The 25,944-nt window shown below is 35.8% G+C and overlaps 1 protein-coding gene across 2 annotated transcripts; it reads left to right on the forward strand.

Moving 5' to 3' along the window:
* Positions 1-966: 966 nt before the first annotated feature.
* LOC112809369 (DAZ-associated protein 2-like) lies at positions 967-2,817 on the forward strand. Of its 2 annotated transcripts, XM_025852640.2 has the most exons (2): positions 967-1,292; positions 1,370-2,817. In XM_025852640.2, the coding sequence occupies exons 1-2, from the start codon at positions 992-994 to the stop codon at positions 1,687-1,689; spliced, it is 621 nt and encodes a 206-aa protein (XP_025708425.2). In that variant the 5' UTR covers positions 967-991; the 3' UTR covers positions 1,690-2,817. The 2 variants fall into 2 exon arrangements, with proteins under 2 accessions (XP_025708425.2, XP_025708496.1); XM_025852711.2 differs by having other exon boundaries at positions 967-1,509.
* The last annotated feature ends 23,127 nt before the right edge of the window (positions 2,818-25,944 follow it).

Consider the following 25,944-nt stretch of genomic DNA (forward strand, 5'->3'; position numbering starts at 1 on the left):
ACAGCAAAGGAAACAGTCAACAAAACAGAGACAACCCACAGAATGGGAAAATATATTTGCAAATGACACTACAGATAAAGGGCTGATATCCTAGATCTATAAAGAACTTCTCAAACTCAACACCCAAAAAACAAATGATCAAGTCAAAAAATGGGTAGAAGACATGAACAGACACTTCTCTGAAGAAGACATACAAATGGCTAACAGACACATGAAAAAATGTTCATCATCATTAGCCATCAGGGAAATTCAAATCAAAACCACATTGAGATACCACCTTACACCAGTTAGAATGGCAAGAAACAACAAATGTTGGAGAGGTTGTGGAGAAAGGGGAACCCTCTTACACTGTTGTGTAAGAATGCAAGTTGGTACAGCCACTTTTGAAAACAGTTTGGAGGTTCCGCAAAAAATTAAAAATAGAGCTACCCTCTGGCCCAGTAATTGCACTACTGGGTACTTACCCCAAAGACACAGGTGTAGTGAAAAGAAGGGCCCTATGCACCCCGATGTTCATAGCAGCAATGCCACAATAGCCAAACTGTGGAAAGAGCTGAGATGCCCTTCAACAGTTGAACAGATAAAGAAGATGTGGTCCATATATACAATGGAATATTACTCAGCCATCAGAAAGGATGAATACCCAACTTTTACATCAACATGGATGGGACTGGAGGAGATTATGCTAATGAAATAAGTCAAGCAGAGAAAGTCAATTGTCACATGGTTTCACTCAATTGTGGAACATAAGGAATAGAATGGAGGACATTAGGAGAAGGAAGAGAAAAATGAAGGGAGGGAAATCGGAGGGAGAGATGAACCATGAGAGACTATGGACTCTGAGAAACAAACAGGGTTTTAGAGGGGAGGGGGGTGGGGGCATGGGTTAGCTCGGTGATGGGTATTAAGGAGGGCATGTACTGCATGGAGGAATGGGTGTTATACAATAACAATGGATTGGACACTGAGCAGAACCGGACCAGCAGCCACCATGAACAGCAAAGGTCAATATCCAACACAGCCAACCTGCCCTGTGCAGCCTCCTGAGAACCCAGTGTACCCTCAGAACTTGCATCTTCTTCAGGCTCCACCCTATACTTATGCTCCACCTGCCTACTCAGAGCTCTATCATCAGAGCTTTGTGCACTCAAGGGCTGCCACAGTCCCCATCATGTCAGCTGCATTTCCTGGCACGTCACTGTATCTTCACATGGCCCAATCTGTGGCTGTTGGACCTTTAGGTTCCACAATCCCTATGGCTTATTATCCAGTTGGTCCCATCTATCCACCTGGTTCAGCAGTGCTGGTGGAAAGAGGGTATGATGCAGGTGCCAGATTTGGAGCTGGGGCTACCGCTGGCAACATTCCTCCTCCACCCCCTGGATGCCCTCCCAATGCGGCTTAGTTTGTAGTCATGCAGGGAGCCAATGTCCTCGTAACTCAACGGAAAGGAAACTTCATGGGTGGCTCAGATGTTGGCTACACCATCTGGTGAAGAACCAAGGCCACCTCTGTGCCGGGAAAGACATCACATACCTTCAGCACTTCTCACAATGTAACTGCTTTAGTCATATTAACCTGAAGTTGCAGTTCAGACACATGTTGTTGGGGTGTCTTTCTGGTGCCCAAACTTTCAGTCACTTTTCAAACTTAATAAGGAACCATGTAATGGTAGCAGTACCTCCTTAAAGCATTTTGAGGTAGGGGAGGTATCCATTCATAAAATGAATGTGGGTAAAGCAGCCCTAAGGATCTTCCTTTAATTCCTCTGGAGTAATATTGTACCATACTGGTCTTTGCTCTTAGTTAATAAAACATCAAATTAGGTTTGGAGAGAACTTTAATCTTCCTAAGAATTAAAGTTGCCAAATTATTCTGATTGGTCTTTAATCTCCTTTAAGTCTTTTCTATTACTTGTTATAAATGAAACACATTTGTTGTCTGCCTTTCCATCCTTTCCATCCTTTGCCCCATGTCCCACCCTCACCTCTAGTCTCTTCCAGTTCCTTCCCACCAATCTCCATTCAATCAGTGGTGCAGGACAGAAAGCCAGTCAAACTAACTTCCTTCTCTCCTTGCATTTGTCCCCACTTGCCATCTTTTAACTAGTCTTCCACAAGGATCCTCTGAAACACCCTCTGTGCCCCAAGCCCAGGCCCCGCTACTTCTGCTTTTGCATCTCCTCAGGCAAAAGTGGAGGGTGCCTTTTGGACCCTCCTCATAGGTTGTTTCTTCATCCATGAACCAAACCCCAATTTGCTTCGGTGCCAGAAAAACAAAGCTCTATTTGAACAAAGGGTATCAATGCAAACTGTACTGTAAACAGGTTTGTTTAAAATGTGGGGGCAAGGAGGAGGATGCATTTCAAAAGCCTGATGACGTCAGAGCCAAATTAGGGGAAGTTTTCCCATCCAAAAATTGGTTACCATTCATTGTCAGAGTATCTGATGGAGGCCCTCATGGCTCCTGAGAATTCCTCAGCTGGGTTAATGGGGTCATGTTATGAATCCCTCACTACAAAATGACTTGAGTCCATTGAAATCTCATTAGGGTTAAGAATATTTCAGAAATCCTTAATATTTTGATTTTTGTTTTCTGAAATTGGATTTTATTTTATAATTTCAGTTCATCTAAATTTTGTGTTCTGTCCATGTGATGTTTGACAGTACCATTGACTGTTATGGAAGTTCAGCATAGTATGTCTCTCTCTACACTGTTGTGCACTTAACTTGTGGATTTTTTATACTAAAAATGTAGAATAAAGACTATCTTGAAGATTTGAATAAAGTGATGAAGTTGCATTACAAAAAAAAACAAAAACAAAACAATGGATCGTGGATCACCACATCAAAAGTTAATGATGTATTGTATGGTGACTAACATAACATAATAAAATTTAAAAAATAAAATAAAAAGGTATTTGCAATTACATTAAAATGTAAATTGTACTTAACAGAAAATTTACCTTTATGAAGAAATTACAAAACATTATTAAAAGAGATTAAAGAATATTTAAATAGTGTTGATGTTATAGACTGAATTGTGTTCCCCCAAAATTTACATGTTGAAACCCTACTAGTATGAGTGTATCTGAAGATAGGGACTTTACAGAAATAATTAAGGTTAAATGAGGTCATAATGTTGTGGCCCTAATTCCACTGGACTGGAGTTTTTATGAGAAGAGCAAAAGACCCCAGAGATGTCTCTCTTTCTCTCTATGCATGCACATAGAAGAAAGGCCATATGAGTATACAACAGGAATGTGGTTGTCTGCAAGCCAGAAAGAGAGGTCTCACCAGAAAGCAACTGATGGCACCTTGATCTAAGATTTCCAGGCTCCAGAACTGTGAGAAAATAAATTTCTCTTATTTTAGCCACCCAGTCTGTGGTATTTTGTAGTGACTGCCCTAGCAAACTAACACTGGTGAGATATATGTTTCCCTAGAGTGCAGAGTCAACTATTTTAGGATATAGAAACTAGATTTTAAAAACTCCTAGATTCAGTTCAATTCCAATAAAAAATATTAGTAAGGTTTTTTTTTGGTGTAACTTGATAATCTGATTTTGAAATTTATACTCAAGTGTAGATGTCCAAAAATGGCCAGAACACATAAATAAGAAAAACATAGTAGAAAGATTTGCCTAGCCAGGTATCAAACATTTTTTTAAACTATATCAAGTTAGTATAAGGTCATGTTGAAAAGATAGACAGACTGATAAACTGAAAAGAATAGGGGACCCAGAAATAGAACCATATATAAATGAAAATTTGATGTATAATAAAATGGAAAGATTAGATTTTTCTATAATGTTAATATGACAATTGCTTGACCATATGCTTTAAAAAATTAATTTGAGCATGTATTTTACACCATGCATTTAAAATTTGATTTTAGGTAGATAAAAGATTTAAATGTGAAAAACCAAACTATTATCTTTTAGAAAAACACACAGAAGAATAACTTTATGAACTCAGAGAAGAGGAAATAGAAGATGAAAAACTCATAAATTCTAAAAATTAAAAAAGTAAATCATTTTAGTATGATTTTATCATATTAAAATTAATAACTTCTTTTCATCAAAAGGCACCATAGAGAAAATAGACAAACTTTAAGCTGGAGAATATATTTAAAAAAAATTAACTGGCAAATAACTTGTATTCATCACATAAGAACTCTTAACAGTAACCCAGAAAAAGTACTTTAGACATTGACTAACTGATACAAAATTTATGTGAAAATAACAAGGGCCAAGAATAGCTAAAATATTCTAGAAGAGTATGGTCAAAAGACTTCTTTTACTAAGTATGCAGACGTATTATAAGATACAGTTATTAAGGTGGTGTGAATTTGATGCAAGGATAGACAAATAGACCAATGAAATAGAATAGGCATGTTAGAATTAAACTGTATATATAATAGATATAGATAGATAGATGATGGTGGTAGGTAGATGCTAGATACTTGATAGATAGATGATAAATAGATAAAGGTGTCACTGTAGATCAATGGAGAAAGATACACCTTCAATAAATAATTATGATTCAGTTGCATGTCAACATGAAAAATAAATAAAATTTGGTCTCTACCTACACCATTCATGATAATCTATCCCAGGTGGTGTGTAGACAAAGTTGTGAAAGGCAAAAAATAAGGCTTTTAGAAGATAATGCAAAAGAATATCTGCACAATCTTGGGTAGGGAAAGATATTTTTAAGAACAGGAAACAATAACCTAAAAAAAGATGTTGAATCAAACTAAGTTAAAATTATGATCTTATATTCATAAAAGTAACCAATAAGAGAATGAGAAGACAAAACTGAAATTGGGAGAGGAATGATGTTTGTAACACATATCACCAAAAAAGGGCATATATCTAGAATATATTGAGTACCCATAAATTTGTATGAAAATAACAACCAACCTTATGAAAAATTGGACAAGAGATTTAAGCAGACACTTCATAAGAGAGGAAAACTGAATGGCAAATACATGTCTAAAAAGATGTTCTGTCTAAATAGTAAGTTGGATATGAAAAATAAAACCAAAAGGGGATGCCATTTTATATCCATCAAGGTGGCAAAAATGTTAAAACCATCATTATCAAGATTGGTGAGAATATGGACTAAATGTGTACATTTATACAATGCAGTGGAAGTATAAATTGGTACAAATCTTTAGAAAACAATTTAGCATTACATAACAATATTGAATATGTATAAAGCATCAGATGCTGCCATTCTGCTCCTAGGTATATATCCTAGGTAAGGTCTTACCCTTGTCTACCAGGAGATATGTCTAAGAACATTTATAAGAGCATTGGTTTTTGTTGTTGTTGTTGTTGTTTGTTTGTTTGCAGAAAAAAATAAACTGGAACTAAATCAAAGCCTGTCAACAGAAAAAGGTAAAATAAGTTATGGCATATTAATGTAGTAGACCACAGCTACACATTAACATGAATGATCTCACCAACCTAATATTAAACAAAAAAGAAATAATGCTTAAGACGTTACAGAAAAATTCATACAATATATTTTGTTTCAAAAACATGAAAAATCAAAGGGTGTTTTTAAGGAAAATTTTGATAAATGTGTAAAGAAATCAAGGGGACAGTAAATATAAAATTCAGGATTCTGAGTATTTCTGAGTCAGCAAGAAATGGAGTGGGTTGCTTGAGTGACACACAGGGCACGTCAAAGTTGATGCACGTTTTTGACATTTCTGTTTAAATGAATAGTAAGAATACTAAGCACTGGAGCTGAATCTCAATATTTTTCTCTAAGATGCTATATAAAGGCACAAGGGAGTGTGAATGGGGCAAAGAATCCAAATAGTAGCCTGGCTGAGTCTTAACTTTCTGAACAGGTTCTAAGCTACCTAAGAAAAAGTCATCAACATGGAAGGGCAACCACTGACCTAGATGCTATTCAGGAGCTGTGCATTCTGGCTGAAAGCTGTCAAAGTCTTGTCAATGTGTGGCCAACAGAGAGCATTTTGAAGGATGATGGCAGAATACAGTGCAAACGGCCTTGTCAGCCAGATAGAAATGTGCCAAATAGTGAGAAGACAGTTTAGTAGGTTATTGGGTTTTTCTTGCAGGATCCCCATGAGAGGCCAAAGCCTGGGCAGACTCTTGGTCACAAGCCCTGTGGACTGCTATTGCAAAACTGTCACACAATTTAAAAGGAATATAAAGGCAGCCCATTTGACTGGTGTTGGGATAAAGAAGGGGATTGAACAATTGAATGTTTTAGCTTTACAGGTATCATACTGACTTGAGCAAAAAAGGGGCATAGACACTTAGGTAAATATAATCAGAGTGGACAAATATCCACAGTCTATATCATTATTAACAAATAAGGTAAAATGTTTACTACCATGGGAGTTTCCATGTGTAGATGTGACTTTACTCTCTGAACTTATCTTTATAGTGTCATCTAATCTTTTTGTTTCTTGTTAATTGACCCAGAACTACATTACTTTTGGTTATGCTTCAAAGTATCCTTGACAAGATTTTAGTACCAGTCATGGTCACACTGGAGTAGTGTGTGTTCTTTATCTATGAATGTTATCTTGGGCCCCTAGCCATGACACAGAAGGTAAATAGCTCACTCCTGGGCTTAAACAGCATCATGGTGGACTAGAACAAAGAGAAATGAAAGAGGTCAAATTGTTTGAAGGGTTTCCTGACTAAAAATAGCATTTCATGCTGATCAAATGTATTGATCTTTAGTTGTTAGTTCCTAGAACAAAACTCTGATAAAAAAAATAAAGTTATACTAGACTTCTAAACATGTATGTTCTTCTAAAAGCTAACAATAACTCAATCTTATTCATGTTAACACAATTCCAACTAGTAGTGACTTTTTGAATGATAAACTTGCAACATTAAGAGAGTGGCTCAGGTTTAATAAGATGAAGAATTTCTTGCTGGACAGTGTGAGCAAAGACAGCAGGACATCCTGGAAAAAAATATTTAAATGCAAAGAAAGGAAACATGGGTCCTAGTCTATTGGCAGGAGAGTATTACCAGACAACATTTTGCCAATGAACTAGAGGCTCTATACCTTTGTCCCAAAAGTTGTTAATGACATGTGTATGTGTGTGTGTGTGTGTAATTTTGGTTTGTTTCTTTTTCTTTCCTGTGTATAAAGAATTCCAATTTTTATGACAAAATGTTAAGTAGAAATAGAATACATTTTACACTGAACTTTGTTGGTCTATAAAGCAATAGATATTCATATTATAGAACTAGAAATGATAATCCCATACAAGAGATAACTGAGAAGCTTGAATTCATGTGCCAACTCTTACTGATGAATAGTGGCTGTCTACCGACCTATGTTGAGAGGGATTCTGATGTGAGGTCTAAGCTTAACACAGAAGACTGCCATACTAGATTAGCAAAGTTTAAGGGGGCAAAAATGGCAGGAATGTTGGCAAATGTATTACCTATTTCTATTATCATATTATTCTTTCCCCAATGTGCATGTGCATTTTTCTTCTTTGCTGCCATTTAAGCATAGGCTGCCTTACAAAATATGACTAAATGGCTTTCCATTAGTAGGGGCAGAAACTACTATGATTTTGTTGCTGGCAAAAAGCAGTTAAATAATAGTAGCCTATCAGTTTAGAGTCTGCAACTGATAAATTGTATATATGTGTATTACAAGTTATAAAATCTTGAAATCTTAGGCTTATTCTTTTTTACTATTGTTCTTTTAAGTAGCCTATTATAAATATTGACAGAAATAGCCACAGAAATGCAACAAAAAGTGAGTGTGATTAACAAGATATGGTGTATAAATTCTGTATACATGATAATGACCAGTGGACTCTGTTTAAACTGATGTCCTCATTTTCACATTTCTCTACATGCTTTCATAATTTCATAATGTTTTCAAATTTCATATTAAATCCTATTTAGAAAACAGCTAAGAAAATAACAGTCAACTGTTGAACTATAAAATGAAAATTAGGACTGAAGTTATAAAAGTTGGTTAGATGTGATTTTCCAATTTAACATCTGTAAACAAACTGAAAAAGTCTCATAACTTCTTTGATTACAAATTTCTGAAAACTGTAAATTGTTGTGAAGGTAAAGTGTGATAAAGTCTGTGAAAGATCTTGGATAGTGCCTGACATATACTAGTCAATTAATGGATTTTTTTTCTGAATTTAGACAAAGTGCCTTTTTTCTCAGAAATGTTCCTAGGTGAGATAGTTGTTTGTAGTTTATAAACTTCCCAACACTCTTCATAAACAATTATCAGAAATTATAACATAGAAACAAGAAATATTTATCATTTTCAAATTTGAGCAAGTTGTTTGATAAAATAATAAATAAATAAAATTATGCCCACAAAAATGCATGCTGATACACACCCATCTCAAACAGAAGTGAAATATTTATTTTTTTAGTTTGTTGAAATTAAATACAAAATGGAGACTGGAACTGAGAATTCCATAACCATACAAAGCCATTTAAGTCATGTAAGCAAAACTAAATCTAGCTTATTTTAAAAACATAAGCAAAAGTTAACATTGGTTATTTCTTGTAAATGCCTTTGATAATCATAAAGTAAACTTAAGTCATCTTTCTAAAAATGGCATGAGGTAATCACTTTTAACCATTCTCCTGCCATCTGGAAACCACATTTTAATAACTGCAACTTCAGGCCTATAACTTCGGGCCCTTTCATATCAATTATTGATTTTGAAAACTCCCAGTTCACAAAAAGTTCTTATATGCACAATAAAGTTTTACTAAATACTATTTATTGATTTAGTGGTTTTAATTTTGCTATTTCTGGATTTTTGAACTTGGATAGAAATATTTTTGCTTTAGGTTGATATGTCTTATCTAAGTGTGGATACTTGAAGCCCAAATTAAAATCATGCAGAAAAATAACATTAGCACAATGAAAGAAGGGGCAGGCCCTAACTTTCATTCCCTCATAGAAACAAAAACAAAAACAAAATAGCAGGAACTGTGAGAACCAACATTGTTACTATGTTGAAAAATAATCAAAGGTTTATAGCTGTCAAATAAACACTGAATTTAAAAAAAAGCAACTTGAAAATGGCAGGAAAGTTTTGTGATATTTTTACTTGCCATCACCCCACCCCCTACGCTTGTGCTTTGGAAGTTTTAAAACAGTGGAAGTTTCAGAGCAGTACCATCCTTTGTCCCACTAGGGGACACTTGTCCCTGGTTTCTGAGGGAGCAGAGCAGATCTTATTTGCAAATTGTTGTATTTGACTATTCTAACATGTCCAGGGGCTTGATGAAGGGTAGATATGAGGCGTTCATTTCTGCTTTCCCTAGTTTGGAACACAGACTGGAAAAGTGGCAAACATTTTCTAAAAAATGCTGCAATTCACAAACTAAAAATGTGTAAGGCAAAAGATAACTGGTCAAGACATACAATAGGTATACAAAAGGCTCAGAGTAGAAGCTGAGATTCTTTGAGAAATTATAAAAATGAAAACCGCTTGTGGATATGTGAGAACTTCAAAAGCCACATATTGCCAAGAGCAATATGTATACTCAAAAAAAAGTAGAATAGACCCCTAAGCTCTTACCTCTGACTGATCCCTATACTTGGTGTAAGGCTGGCTAAGTGTTGAAGGAATCCTCCAGCCAGAGCTAATCTGAAAACACTGAGAGAGGTGCTTGTTTTCATTTTCAGTTTTTGTTTGTTGTTTCCTTTCTTTCCTTCTTTCTTTCTTCTTTCTTTTTAGATATTAGCATTCAAGGGAATATCTGTCAATAATGCATTAGTTGAATGTGAGTTAAATGAATAGAGACTTTAGTCACCACACATGAAAAGGAACAGTCTTTGCAAAAAAAAAAAAAAGTTTGGAAAAGTACCTAAACAAATAGACTACTACAACCTGCAACAACAGCAACAAAAATAAATCCTGGAGAAGGAAGAAAATATGATTTTCAGAGTTGGAACAGTAAAATGTTCAAATGTCCAGTTTTTGACCAAAAAAATGTGGCATATAAAAAAACAGGAAAATATGGCCTATTCAAAGGAACAGAATAAATTGACAAAATTCATCCCTGGGGAGGCTCAGACATCAGAGTAACTAGAAAAAATATTCTAATACAATTTGTCTTAAATATGTTCAAAATCTAAAGAAAAACATGACCAAAAAACTAAGCAAATTGGTGTATGAACAAAATGAGAATATCAATAGAGAGATAGAATTCATTAAAAGGGATCAAACAAATTCTGGAGATGAGAATTACAATAAGTGATATTAATTCAATAACAGGGATTCAACAGCATATTTGAGCAGGCAGAAGGAAAATCAACAAAATTAAAGACAGGTAGGTTGGAATTGTTGAGTTTGAGGAGCAGAAAGAATAAAAAATGAAGATAAGTAAACAGAATATAAGTATAATAAATGAAATAAAGCAAAGCAAGTAAAGTGAATGAAGAAGATTTAACAGAAACTACAATACACCAACATAAATGTTAAGTCGATGGCCAATATACACATCATGGGAATCCCAGGAGAAAAAAAAATATAAAGATGCAGAATGGAAATTTGGAGAACAATGGCTGAAAACCTAACAACTTTATGAAAGATCTGAATCTGTAAATTCAAGATGAAACATAAACTAAAAGTAGGAAAAACCCAAAGAGATGCACACCAACACATTATGATCAAAATGTTAAAGACAAAGAGAAAATCTTCAAATCAGCAAAGCAGTAAAATTCATTGTGTGTAAGGAATCCTCAATACGAATAAGAGATGTGGAAAAATTGGAACCCTTGTGCACTGCATTGGTGGTGAGAATATAACATGGTATCAGTCTTATGGAAATAGTATGGAGGTTCCTAAAAAATGAAAAATGCAGCTACCATATGATCTAGCAATCACACTTTTGGGTATTTAATCAAATAATTGAAAACAGGATCTCAAAGAGATATTTGCACTCCCATGGTTATTGCAGCATTATTCCCAGTAGTCAAGAGATGGAAACAATTTAAATGTTTATCAATGCATAGCTTATCTATCTATCTATCTATCTATCTATCTATCTATCTATCTATCATCTATCCATTTATCTACCAAACCTATATCTGTTTATGTATCCAATTCATATTATATGGGATTAAAAAAGAAGGAAATCCTATTATATACTATAACATGTATGAACATTGAGGACATTATGTTAAGTGAAATAAGCCAGACATAGAAAGACAAATACTTCAGGATTGCAATTAAATGAAGTATATAAATTGTTCAAACTCATAAGAGCAGAAAGTAGAATGGTGGTTTCCAAGGATTGGGGTGGGAGATATATGGGGGTTTCCTGTTCAATGGATGTAGAGTTTCAGTCATGAAGATGAAAAAGTTTCAGAGAGATGTGGCAAACCAATGCATCCATAGTTAGTAATACTGTAGTGTACACTTAAAAATCTCTTAATAAGGTAGATTTCATGTTAGATGTTTTTACCACTCATGAAAAAAAATGAGTGTTGGTGAGAATGTGGAAAATTTGGAGCCCCTATATACTGCTAGGAAGAATATAAGATGGTACAGCAGCTATAGAAAACAGTTTGGCTGTTCCCCAAACAGCTATTCATAGAATTACTATAAGACTCTGTAATACTCCTAGGTATATATCCAAAAGTACTGAACAAGGCATCAGAGATACTTGTACATCAATGTTCATTGTAACATTATTCATAATAGCCAAAAGTTGGAAATAACCTGTGCCCATCAATAGATGTATGGGTAAAAATATGTGTTAAATACATATAATGGAATATTATTTAGCCATAAAAAGAATGAAGTTCTGACATATGTCACAACATGGATAAACTTTGGAAACATTATGTTAAGTGGAATTAGCCAGACAAAAAGAACAAATATTTTATGAATCCACTTATATGGAATATTTAAAATAAACATATTCATACAGATAAAAAGTAGATTAAATGTTCCTGAGGACTTGAGGGTAAAGCAAAATAGGGAGTTATTGCTTAGTTGTTACATATTTTCTGTTTGGAGGGATAAACATTTTTTGAAATACCTAGTGGTGATGGTAGCACTACATTTTCAATGTAAATAGCGCTATTGAATTGTATACTTAAAATGGCTAAAATGGCAAATTTTATTTTACATATATTCTTCCATAAATAAAAATATTAATAATGTATATATGAAACAACTGAGTTATACAGTTTTAATGGGTATATTATATAGCATATGAATCATATCTCAATAAAGCTGTTAAAAAATTTTGCAGTCATCTCTAAAATTTCTCCTTTATTATATGAGTGTGTTTGTGTGTGTATATGTGTGTAGTGGTGGTTGTAGGGGTGTAGGGATGAAATCTCTACACAAATAAAATGTGTGTCTATTTGTTTATAAGTAAATTATCATACTTTTAAACTATTTTAAAATCATTCTCAGTAAATATTTGTGAAGTAAAATCAAAGTGAGTAAAATATTCTTCAGCTTAATAACTGTCTTCTTATTTGTTAAATTTTTAAAAATTCTTCATTTCTTTTTTTAGAAAGAGGGCACATGTGTACCAGGGGAAGGGCAGAGAGAGAGGAAGAGAGAGATAATTTTAAGCAGGCTCCACCCCCAGCACAGAGCCTGATGCAGGGTTTGATCTCATGACTCTCAGATTATGACCAGAGACAAAATCAAGAGTCAGACACTTAACTGACTGAGCCACCCAGGCACCCCTGAAAATATTCTTAATGAATACCACTAGCATTAATTTCTAAACATCACACATTATTTATTGTAGTTAAACAAGTTCCTCTTTAGAAAATTCATGGACTCTCACAATTGTAAATCATCTTAATCATCATCTAATTCAACTTTTTCTGTGATGCTTATAGTATGAAAATGGCTGAATTTGTGTGTCAGTATTAACATTTTTCTGAGACATTTTTAGGGAAAATCTATTTAAGACTTCATAGATACAGCAATTTATTAATTTGCGATAAATGAATAAATGGAAATGTGACTGTATATACCCCCAAACCAAGCAATACTTTGCACGTTCAATGAGAGAAAGAACTCTAACAGTTCAGATATTTAAATAAAATTTTAAATAAAATTTATTACAAAGCAAATTTACTTCTTGAAATATTTCTACTGTTAGTTAATTATTACTTCCCACTTTATTTGCATGGTACTATGGTTTCCTGGCCTTCTACTCTGAAGGTTTTCTGTATGTTTACTGCATTCAGGTAATGAAAAAGGAATGCATGTGTGTGTGTATGTGTGTGTGTGTATGTTGCATGAAATTTCACAAGGCAAAGGTTATTATCTGTTACATTAGATGGGAAGATAATATATATTTATTTAAATTTAAAATGGGTTTATTTTATAGGATCAGCCATGAAATCATTGGCAAGAGGAACTCACATTTTTGTTAACGATTTTATATCTTCTATCACAGAGAACCTTGTTAATGAAAATGTGTTCAGTGGACCAATATTATCATTATCTTCTGGAACTCATTAAAAATGCAGAACCTTGGGCCCCAATCCAGATCTACTGAATCAGAATCTGCATTTTAACCAACTCCTCAGGTAGCCCATGAAAATTCAAGAACTATTGACATAGGCATGTAGACTTTCATGAATTCAATTTTGAACAAACAACCTAACAGTAGTTTGAAGGAGAAATACATTTGTTCATGATTATGTGGGTAGTTAATTTTGTCTGGGTACAGCTGAGATGTTCTTATTCTGTTGTGTCAACTCTGCTCCCTTATGTATTTGCAGTTAGAGGTTGATATTCTCATTCACGTGTCTAGCAGATGGCTGCCTGTCACCAGGTGTGAGAGAAGAAACTGGGCTATGTGTTGTCCATTATTAAGCAGGTTAGCCCAGGTTCTTTCACATGGTGATAGTTACAGTGTTCCCAAGAGCAGTAAGAGAGGACATGCAACATTGCCCCAGCAGTTTTCTTTTTTTGAAAATTTAATTTAATTTTATTATTTTATGTTAGTCACCATACAATACATCATTAGTTTTTGATGTAGTGATAGACAATTCATTGTTGTTTTCAAACTTGGTTTGTGTCATGTCTGCTAATGTCCTATTAACCATATTAAGTCATATGACAAAACCCAGATCCTGAATATGAGCATTCAAGATGGACTCAACCCCTTGATAAGAGGGGCTGTGAAGTGTTATCATACAGGGAGACATTTGTGATAAGGATGTGAAGAATCCAATCATTTTACCATCTATTACAGTCCTCTGCATAAAATATACAAGCCCTCTTATTGCCTAATAAAGACAAAAGTAATTCACTAATGTTTTATGCTCTACCAAATAAGTAGACATAGTTCAGGAAACGGAGGTAAATGAACTCAAGCTACATTTAATCATTCATTCATTCATTGATTACAATCCTTATGGCCTCTCCCTTTTCATTGGTAAAAGAAAAGTAGCTGATCTTAGAAGGTATAATAATTGCATATTGTTACTTAAGAAAGTCAATTTATAGATTAGAGATTGAATGATCTAGTAAATATATATTATTGTAAAAACACGGTCCACACCTGTGACACAGTATTTCACATTAGAAAATAATTGAAGCTACTTATAATTATGTGCACATGTGTTCTTGTGTGTTTATAACTTGCAAGAATTTAAAGAACACAGAGGCAAAGTCTGAGAAAGTCACAAGTTGTGATGATACACTTCACCAGGAGAGATTTTAAAGACTCCTCAAGATCTAAAGCTTTAGAACTAACATTACTAACATCTAAAAGTGCAGTAAAACCTTAAGCAACCATGGCCAAATGAACTCCAATTCTTTATTATAATTGTTATTCTATGTTTTATCTCTGCCTAAAAGGCATATATTTTTTTTCCTAAAAGGCAAATATTACATAATTGATATACAATTACTCATACATAATACACAAATAAGAACTAGCATAGCATCTGGCACACTTAAGTGTTTAGTAATTGTTATTGACTGAACATATGCCTTACATTTGAATAAAATTTTATGTATTTTTGCATACCTTTCTTAATTAAACTTCATAATAAATGCATAAGTTAGATGTAAATATTTTTTTCAAAGTAGACATTCAAAAGCTCATGAGAGGTCTGAGGATCTCAATACATCAGTTCAACTTCTTACTCTATCTCAACCTACAGGCCTTCTGATAAGTGCAGGCATTTAGAATATTGAGACAAAGAAACTGTATGACTTCCAATGATCAAAAAATATCAAAATATGTTAACTGTATAATATCACAAATGCAACAACAAATATATTATAATTTGTTCTTAAGAAAATGTTTTGAACTTAAGATTCTTTTCCCAAGAAAAATTGAATAGCCAGAATATTCTATTATATGAACAATTTTGGTTAATAGATGTTTTATTGTAAATCATTAAAATTCTCTATAATTCTGTAAGACTGGCAGAACAGACTCCCCACAACTAATTATAGAGAATAGACCACAATGAAAGTGATAGGAAGGGCAGAGATGAGGTCAGAAACCAAACTGACCTGTGATACTATCCACTGGAGAGAGGAATATCACAGTCATGGAGAAGGGAGAGGAGCAGATCCCACCCCAGGCGTCAGGGACCCACAATTGGAAGATATATCCCCATAACATTTGGCTTTGTAAACCAATGCAGCTTAACTTCATGAGTTCCTACAGTCAGTGGGGTTTAACACCTTGATCTTTAAAAATCAGCAGCTCAGTTCTGGGAGAGGCAGAGGGAAATAAGAAACTGAGTCACTGCCCTTAAAGAGATAGTATAATGAACAACCTTGCTGAGAAAACTGCATAGAAGCAGCAGTTTGAAAAATGCCTGGAGTATATGGGAAGATTTATTTATCAGTCTCAAAACATGTGCTGGAGGGGCAGGGATCTTTAGGAGACTTCTCCAAGAACAAAACAGCTGGTGGGGGATGCCTGGGTGGCTCAGTCATTTAAGTGTCTGCCTTCAGCTCAAGTCATGATCTCCAGGGTCCTGGGATTGAGTCCCACATCAGGGTCCCTGCTCAGCGTGGTGTCTGCTTCTCCTTCTCCCTCTGTACCCCCCCCCGCTCATTCTCTCTCTCTCTCAAATAAATAAATAAAATCTTTTTTTTTAAAGAGCTGGTGGGTGCCATTTTCCTTCCTACCCCACAGCTTAGATACAGACTCCTGTGGGAACTAGTGCAAACACTCTCCACCTATCTTACTAACACTATGCTTACCCCTGCACTCTCCTGTAGACTTGTCACCTCCAACTTGGCCTTGGCAGGTGTTCTCCAAAGCAGCTCCAGGTCCAGTCCCACAACAGAGCAGTGGAAACCTTGCTAATACCATGAGCCTTGCCCCACATTCGCCTGCAGACCCACCCATCTAACATGTTTTCCAGAGGAGTCCATTCAAAGTTGTGCCACAAGCATGGCTTTTGAAACAGCCTGAGAGTGGCTAGCACAACTCAAAAGTTACTCCTGATTTGGAGAGAGGGGAAGATAACCACACATATTAGCTCCACTGTGACCCTAGTATTGGGCTGGGGGCAGACATATGATTGGACTGTAGAACTGCCTGCCCACCAACAAAAGCCTCTCAGGAGACAACGCAGGGAGAGCATGATGCAGTTCTCTGTGACCGCCACTCTGACAAATGCTTGGTCAGACCCAACTTAATCCCAAGGTAGCCCCAGATTGGCGCATTAACATCACAGGGACCAAACCCTGCCCACAACAGGCAAAGAGAGCCATTGCAGATGACTGAACTGAAGGCAAACCTGGTTCAGCCAACAGTAAGGCACAAACAACACACATAAGAGACACCCATGAAGCACCAGGTTCTGGTGAAGAGGGGACATTGCCCTACAGGGCAAAATAGGAGCTCTTCTTCATTAGGCCGCTACTTTCAAGAGCAGGAGATGTAGCTGAATTTCCTAACACACAGAAATAGACACAGAGCGTTAGAATGAGGAAACAAAGGTATATGTCTCAAATGAAAGAACAGGATAAAATCACATCAAGACAGCTAAGTGAAATGGAGATAAGTAACATGCCTGTTAGTGAATTTAAAGTAATGGTCATAAACATACTCACTAGACTTGAGAAAAGAGTGGAGGATCTCAGTGAGACCCTTAATAAAGAGATAGGAATAAAAAAAGAACCAATTAGTGATGAAGAACTCAATAACTGATATTAAAAATACACTAGAGTAGACTAGAGGAAGCAGAAGAATGGATCCCTGACTGGGAAGACAGAGTAATGGAAAGCAATCAAGCTGAACAGGAGAAAGAAAAAGGAATAATAAAAAATGAGAATAGATTAAGGGAACTCAGTAACACCACCAAATTTAATAACAATCACATAATAGGGATTCCAGAAGAAGAGAGAGAAAAGGGGGCAAAAAAAAATCAAGAAATAATAACTCAAAACTTCCCTAATCTGGGAAAGGAAATAAAAATCCAGATCCAGGAGGCACAGGAGGTCCAGAAAATCAACCCAAGGACATCCACACCAAGACACATAGTAATTAAAATGACAAAAAGTAGTGATAAAGAGAGAATTTTAAAAGCAGCAAGAGAAAATAAAATATTTGCACACAAGGGAAACCCCAGAAGGCTATTAGCTGATTTTTCAGCAGAAATTTAGAGGCCAGAATAGAGTGGCATCACACATTCAAAGTGCTGCAAGGAAAAAAAACCTGCAACCAAGAAGACTCTATCCAGCAAGGTTATCATTCAGAATAAAAAGAGAGATAAAGTGTTTCTCAAACAAAATTAAAAGAATTTATACCCACTAAACCAACTTTATAAGAAGGGCTAAAGGGAATTCTTTGTGTGGAAAGGAAAGACCATAAGCAGGGCAAAGAAAAGTAGAAATTGAAAAAGCAGTAAAATCAAGTATACCTATAAAAATCAATCAAGGGATTTGCCAAATAAAAGATGTGAAGTTTAACACCATAGAGCTAAAATATGTCAGGAAAAGGGAGTACAAATTTAGTGCTTTTAGAATGGGTTCAAACTTAAGTGACCAATTTAATACAGACTTATATGCATAAATTGTTATATATAAACCTAAGGGTAACCACAAATAACAAAACTGATAATAGATATTCAAAAAAATAAAGACAAAGGAATCTAAGTATACTACTAAAGAAAGACATCAAATGACAAAAGAAGAGAGCAAGAGAAGAACTACAAAAACTATTGTGAAATGAGAAAGAAAATAGCAATAAGTACATACCTAGCAATAATTACTTTGAATGTAAATGAACTAACACTGAACAAAAGAAACAGGATGACTGAATGACTAAAAAAGCAAGTCCCATCTTTATGCTGCCTACACGAGACTCATTTCAGACCTAAAGACACATGGAAACTGAAAGTGAAGGGATGGAAAAGCATCTATCATGCAAATGGAAGTGAAAAGAAAGAAATATTCAAATCAGAAAAAATAAGCCCGTAACAAGAGACAAAGAAGGATTCTATATAATCATAGAGGGAACAAACCAACAAGAATTTGTCACAATTGTAAATATCTATGCACTCAAGATGGGAACACCCAAATACATAAAACAGCTATTGACAAACATAAAGGAAATAATTGATAGTAATACAATAAAAGTAGGGGAACTTAACACCCCACGTACATCAATGGATAGATTAACCAAACGGAAAATCAACAAAGAAACACTGGTTTTGAATGACATGCTGGACCAGATGGATGTAACAGATACATTCAGAACCTTCCTTCCTAAAACAGCAGAATACGCATTTTTTTCAAGTGCATATGAAACATTGTCCAGAAAAAATAACATAATAGGCCACAAAACCAATTCCAACAAATTCAAAAATACTGAAGTCATATCAAGAATCTTTTCCAGCCACAACAGTATGAAACTAGAAATCAGCCACACACACACACACACACACACACACACACACACACACACAATCTAAAAAAGAACATAAATACATGGAGGTTAAATAGCATACTACTACACAATGAATTGGTCAAACAAGAAATCAAAGATGAAATAAAAAAATACATGGAGACAAATGAAAACAAAGCACAGTGGTCCAAAATCTTTAGGATGCAGTTAAAGCTGTTCTAAGAGAGTTTATAGCAATACATACCTACCTCAAGAAAGTGAGAAAAATTTCAAAGTAGTAACCTAACCTTAAATCTAATTGAACTAGCAAAAGAACAATACACATCCCAAACTTCTAGAAGGAAAATTATATACACACACACACACACACACACACACACACACACACACACACACACAAAGGAGCTAAGATGGTGGCATAGTAGAAGGACCCTAAGCATGTCTTATCCTTCAAACACTGCTAGATAACTATCAAATCATTCTGACTACTCAAGAAATTGACCTGAGGACTGACAGAACAAACTGCACAACTAGAAAGAGAGAAGGCACCACATTATGGGAGGTAGGAAGTACAGAGATGTGGTTTGGGGGACAAATGGATCCTTGGTGCTGTGGAGGGGAGGGAACCCTGATTGCTGAGAAAGATGATAGAGAGTGGAACACACAGGGATATGCACAAGGAGAGCATTTCCCCAAAGCCACTGTCTGGGAAAATGAAAGGGGCTGATTTTTGTGAGTTTTTGCAACTGGAGGTGCTCAAAGACTGCAGTTTTAAATATTGGTGGGCTTGGCTGGGATATAGCCTTGAGGGTGCTGCCTTATTCCTGGAGATAAGGCAGGTAAACAGCTCCAGAGCAGATGGTGCAATCTGAGGATCACCTAAGGAACATGGGTGAGACTGTTCAGTCTTTTTGGAGTACATCTATGAGAGGTAGCATTCATAGAGAAGCCTTTCCAGAGACAAAAGAGCCAGGGGACACCATTTCCCTCCTCTGCCCTTCAGCATAAGTACAGAGACACTTGCTGAGGGCAGCTAACCTGGTTACTGGCTGTTTAGCCTGCTTTGCTCCAAATCCCATGCTTCTGCACTCTGGTGTGACTGCCCTTCTTGGTCAAACCTGTATCAGTCCCAGTGAGGTGAGACCCTCTCCCAGAAGACCAGTGAAGAACCCTGCCACCACACGTCCCTAAAATTTGGAGTTTTAAAAGTCAGCAGGCTTGGCTGGGATAGAGCCCAAAGTGCACTGAGCTGCTCCTGGCAGGTAAGCAACCTGGAGACAGACAGTGTGAAAATGGTGATCTGAAAATGCCTGGGATGCAAGAGGGGACATCATTTGCTCTTCTGGGAGTGCTTCCCTGAAATCAGCAAGCACAGAGATCCCTCTCTGGGGACAAAGGAGCCGGCTGATGCCCATTTTCCTCCTCTCCACAGTGCCCTCAGGATAAACCAACTTCAGTAAACAGCACAGCACCAACACAGACTACTTAACCTGCTGACACCAAATCCTGGCCCTCTGAACTTTGTTGGTACTGCTTTTCTCAGGCAAGTGTGCTTAAGGACCAGCACGATGGGCCCCTTCCTCCAAAGACCAGCAGAAACCCCTGCACACACCATGTCTACTGACCAGAGTTCTGCAAGGCTTCAGTTCTAATGGAAGTAGCACCAGCTCTCTTTAATAAGCAGATGAAAGCACACCTATTTAAAATCCACCACACTCTGAGGACGCCTGGGTGGCTCAGTTGGTTAACTGCCTGCCTTCAGCTAGGGTAATGATCCCATGGTACTGGGATTGAGCCCCACACTGGGCTCCTTGCTTGGCAGAGAGCCTGCTTCTCTCTCTCCCTCTGCCTGCCACTCCCCATGCTTGGGGTTTCTTTCTCTGTCTCTGTCAAATAAATAAGTAAAATCTTTAAAAAATAAAAATAAATAAAACCCACCACACTCTGGCCAAGCTCCAAACACTGCCCACAGCAGGCAAGGAGAGCCTCTGAAGACCACTGGCCTAAAGGGAGAGAGGAGTCAAAACAAAGCAGTAGAGTGCATACAGCACACACCAGAGCCATTCCCTGAAGTACCAGGTCTTGGACACTATATGAACTCTTTTTCATAAAGCCATTATTCTTGGGAGCAAGAAACATAATGGGCTTTTCTAACACAGAGAAGTAGACAGAGACTTAGAGAAAATGCCAAGATGGAGGAACTCATCCCAAAAGAATGAACAGCAACAACAACAAAAAAAGTCATGACCAGATATCTAATCAAAACAGATATAAGTAATATGCTTAATGGAGAATTTAAAGCAACAATTATAAGGATATTCACTGAGCTTGAGGAAAAGCATAGAAGACATTAGAGAAACCTTTACTGCAGAGATAAAAGTTAAAAAAACAGTCAGAAATGAAAAGAGCCATAACTGAAATTTGAAACCGACCAGATGTAATGACCAAGGATGGAAGAAGCAGAGGAATGAAAAATATAGAAGATAGAATAATAGAAAATAATAAAGCTGAACAAAAGAGAGAATAATTATGGAACATGAGAATAGTTAGGGTACTGAGTGGCTCCATCAAATGTAATAACATTTCTATCATAGGAGTCACAGAAGGTGGGGGAGAAAAAGTGGTAGAAGATTTATTTGAGGGAATAATAGCTGAAAACTTCTCTAATCTGGGGAATGAAACAGACATTCAAATCCAGGAGGCACAGTGAACTCCCATCAAAATCAACAAAAGCAGGCCAACAACAAGACATATTATAGCTGAATTTGCAAAATATAGTGATAAAGAAAAAATCCTAGGGGCGCCTGAGTGGCTCAGTCGTTAAGCGTCTGCCTTTGGCTCAGGTCATGATTCCAGGTCCTGGGATCGAGCCCTGCATCAGGCTCCCTGTTCGGTGGGAAGCCTGCTTCTCCCTCTCCCACTCCCCCTGCTTGTATTCCCTCCCTTGCTGTGTCTCTCTCTGTCAAATAAATAAATAAAATCTTAAAAAAAAGAAAAAATCCTAAAAGCAACAAGACAAAAGAAATCCCTAATTTACAAGGGAAGACCCTTACGGTTAGCTGCAGATCTCTCTGCAGAAACTTGGGAAGCTAGAAGAAAGTGGCATGATATATTCAATTTGTTGAATGGGAAAAAAACAAAAACAAAAACAAAAAAACTTGCAGGCAAGAATACATTATCCAGCAAGGCTATCATTCAGAATAGAAGGAGAGAACAAACAAAAACTAAAAGAGTTCATGACCACTAAACTGGCCTTACAAGAAATATTAAAGGGAACACTTTGATGTGAAAGAAAGACCAAAAGTGGCAAAGACTGGAAGGAAACAGAGAAAATCTCCAGAAGCAACAACAAAAGAAGTAATAAAATGGAACTGAATACATATCCATCAGTATTTAACTTTAAATGTAAATGAACTAAATATTCCAATGAAAAGACATAAGGTGTCAGAATGGATAACAAAACAAGACCCATATATATGCTGCATAGAAAAGATTCATTCTAGACCTATAGATACCTGCAGATTGAAAGTGAGGGGATAGAGAACAATTTATTGTGCAAATGAATGTCCAAAGAAAGCCAGGATAAGCTAGCAGATTTTAAGCCAAACACTGAAACAAAAGATGAAGAAGTACACTATAGAATAATAAAAGGGACTATCCAACAAGAAGATCTAACAATTGTAAATATTTAGGGCCTCAACTTGGGAGCACCTACATATAGAAAACAATAACAAACATAAAGAAACTGATTGATAATAATACAAAAATAGTAGAGGACTTTAGCATCCCACTTGCATCAATAAACAGATCATCTAAGCAGAAAATCAACAGGGAAACAATGGCTTTGAATGACACACTGGACCAGATGGACTTAACAGATATATTCAGAGCACTTCATCCTAAAGCAGTAGAATGCACATTCTTAACAAGTGCACATGGGACATTCTCCAGAACAGATCACATATTGGGTCATAAATCAGGTCTCACCTGGTACAAAAAGCTTGAAATCATATACCATGCATAATTTCAGACACAATGCTGAAATCAACCACAAGAAGACATTTGGAAGGACCACAAATACATGGAGATTAAAGGACATCCTACTAAAGAATGAATGGGTCAAAAAAAAAAAAAAAGAATGAATGGGCCAAAGAGGAAATTAAAGAAGAAATAAAAAAAAATGCATGGAAACAAATCAAAGTGAAAACACAGTGATCCCAAACAAAAGCAGTCTGAAGAGGGAAGTATATAGCAATACAGGCCTTCCTCAAGAAGCAAGAAAAATCTCAAACAAACAACCTAACCTTACTCCTAAAGGAGGTAGAAAAAGAACCAAAAATGAAGACTGAAACAAGCAGAAGAAAGGAATAATAAAGATTGGAGCAGAAATAAAGGATATAGAAACTAAAACAAAACAAGAAACAAAAAGAGCAGAAGAGATCAATGAAACCAGGAATGGGTTCTTTGAGAAAAAATTAATAAAATTGATAAACCTCTAGCAAGACTTAACAAAAATAAAAGAGAAAGGAGCCAAATAACTAAAATCACAAATGAGAGAGGAAAAAATAGCAACCAATACCACAGAAATGCAAACAATTATAACAGAATATTATGAAAAAAATATGTCAACAAATTGGACAATCTGGAAGAAATGGATAAATTCCTAGAAATATATTAACTACCAAAACTGAAAGAGGAAGAAATGTAAAATGTGAACAGACCCATAATCAGGAAAAAAATTGAAATAGTAATTCAAAAACCTCCCAACAAACAAAAGTCCAAGGCCAGATGACTTCTCAGGGGAATTATAACAAACATTTAAAGAAGAATTAATATCTGTCCTTCTCAAACTGTACCAAAAAAAAAAAAATAGGACTGGAAGGAAAACTTCCAAATTCATTCTGTGAGGCCAGCATTACTCTGATCCTAAAACTAGAAAAGACGCCACTAAAAAAAGAGAATTACAGATCAATATCCCTGATGAACATGAATGCAAAAATTCTCAACAAAATACTAGCAAATCAGATTCAACAGTACATTAAAAAAATCATTCACCATGATCAAGTGGGATTTATTCCTGGGCTGTAAGTCTGGTTCAATATTCATAAATCAATCAAGCTCATACACCACATTAATAAAAGAAAGGTTAAGAACCATGTAATCCTTTCAATAGATGCAGAAGAAGCATTTGACAAAGTATAGCATCCATTCCTGATTAAATACTCAACAAACTAGGGATGGAGGGAAAACACCTCAACATCATTAAGGCCATATATGAAAATCCCACAGGTAATATCATCCTCAATGGGGAAAAACTGAGTTTTTCCTGTAAGGTCAGGCACAATACAGGGATATCCACTCTTACCATTGTTATTTAATATAGTGTTGGAAGTCCTAGCTTCAGCAATCAGACAACAAAAAGAAATAAAAAGCAACCAAATCAGCAAGGAAGGAAAACTTTCACTATTTGCAGATGACATGATACTCTATATAGAAAACCCAAAAGACTCCATCAAAAAATTGCTAGAACTGACACAAGAAAACCCAAAAGACTCCATCAAAAAATTGCTAGAACTGACACAAGAATTCAGTAAAGTTGCAGGGTACAAAATTAACATACAGAAACCTGTTGCAATTCTGTAGACAAGTAATGAAACAGCAGAAATAGGCATCAGGAAATCAATCCCATTTACAATTGTATCAAACACTATAAGATATCTAGGAATAAACCTCAACAAAAAGGTTGAATACCTGTACTCTGAAAACTATAAAATACTGATGAATGAAACTGATGACACAGAAAAATGGAAAAACATTCCATGCTCATGCATTAGGAGAACAAATATTTGTTAAAATGTTTATACAAAAAAATAAAAAATAAAAAAATAAAATGTTTATACTACTCAAAGCAATCTATAGATTTAATGTAATCCTTATCAAAATAACAACAACTTTTTTTCACAGAGCTAGAATAAAAATCCTAACATTTGTATGGAACCACAAAAGATCCCGAATAGCCAAAGCAACTTTGAAAAAGAAAAATGAAGTTAGAGGCATCACAATTCCAGAATTCAAGTTATATTACAAAGCTGTAATGATCAAGGCAGTATGGTACTGGCACAAATACAGACACATAGATCAATGGAACAGAATAGAGAGCCCAGAAATGGACCCTCAACTCTATGATCAACTAATCTTTGACAAAACAGGAGAGAATATACAACGAGAAAAAGAATGTCTCTTCAGCAAATGGTGTTGGAAAAACTGGACAACAACATGCAAAAGAATGTAAGTGGACCACTTTCTCACACCATGCACAAAAATAAATTCCAAACGGATGAAAGTGCTACATGTGAGACAGGAAACCACCAAAATCCTAGAGGAGAACACAAGCAATAATCTCTTTGATATCAGCCTTAGCAACTTCTTACTAGTTATGTCTCCTTAGGCAAGGTAAACAAAAGCAAAAAGAAACTATTGGGACTTCATCATGATAAAATGTTTCTGCACAGTAAAGAAAACAATCAACAAAACTAAAAGGCAACCTATGGAATGGGAGAAGATATTTCCAAACAACGTATCTGATATAGGGTTAGTAACCAAATATATAAAGAGTTTATAAAACTCAACACCCAAAAAATAATCTAGTTAGAAAATGGGCAGAAGACATGAATAGACATTTTCCAAAGAAGATATACAGATGGCTAACAGACATATGATAAGACACTCAACATCACTCATCATCAGGGAAATGCAAGTAAAAACTACAATGAGCTATCACCTCATATCTGTCATAACAGCAGAGGAAACAACATGTGTTGGCGAGGATGTGGAGAAAGGGGAACCCTCTTACACAGTTGGTGGGAATGCAAACTGGTGCTGCCACCCCTGAAAACATTATGAAAGTTCCTCAAAAAGTTAAAAATAGAATACCCTATGATCCAGCAACTGCAGTACTAGGTAATTACCCGAAGTATACACAAATACTAATTCAAAGGGATACATGCACCCTGATGTTTATAACAGCATTATCAACAACAGCCAAATTATTGAAAGGGCCCAACTCTT

This window comes from Callorhinus ursinus, unplaced genomic scaffold (assembly GCF_003265705.2).
Source record: "Callorhinus ursinus isolate GAN/ISIS: 27379988/994484 unplaced genomic scaffold, GSC_fseal_2.0 scaffold33, whole genome shotgun sequence".
Lineage (NCBI taxonomy): Eukaryota > Metazoa > Chordata > Mammalia > Carnivora > Otariidae > Callorhinus > Callorhinus ursinus.

Bases quoted from the DNA above. Each gene is read 5' to 3' on its own strand.
- LOC112809369 (XM_025852640.2), top strand. From the start codon at position 992: ATGAACAGCAAAGGTCAATATCCAACACAGCCAACCTGCCCTGTGCAG. The intron at 1,293-1,369 runs GTTCAGCAGTGC...GGCAACATTCCT, and splicing joins TGGTCCCATCTATCCACCTG to CCTCCACCCCCTGGATGCCC.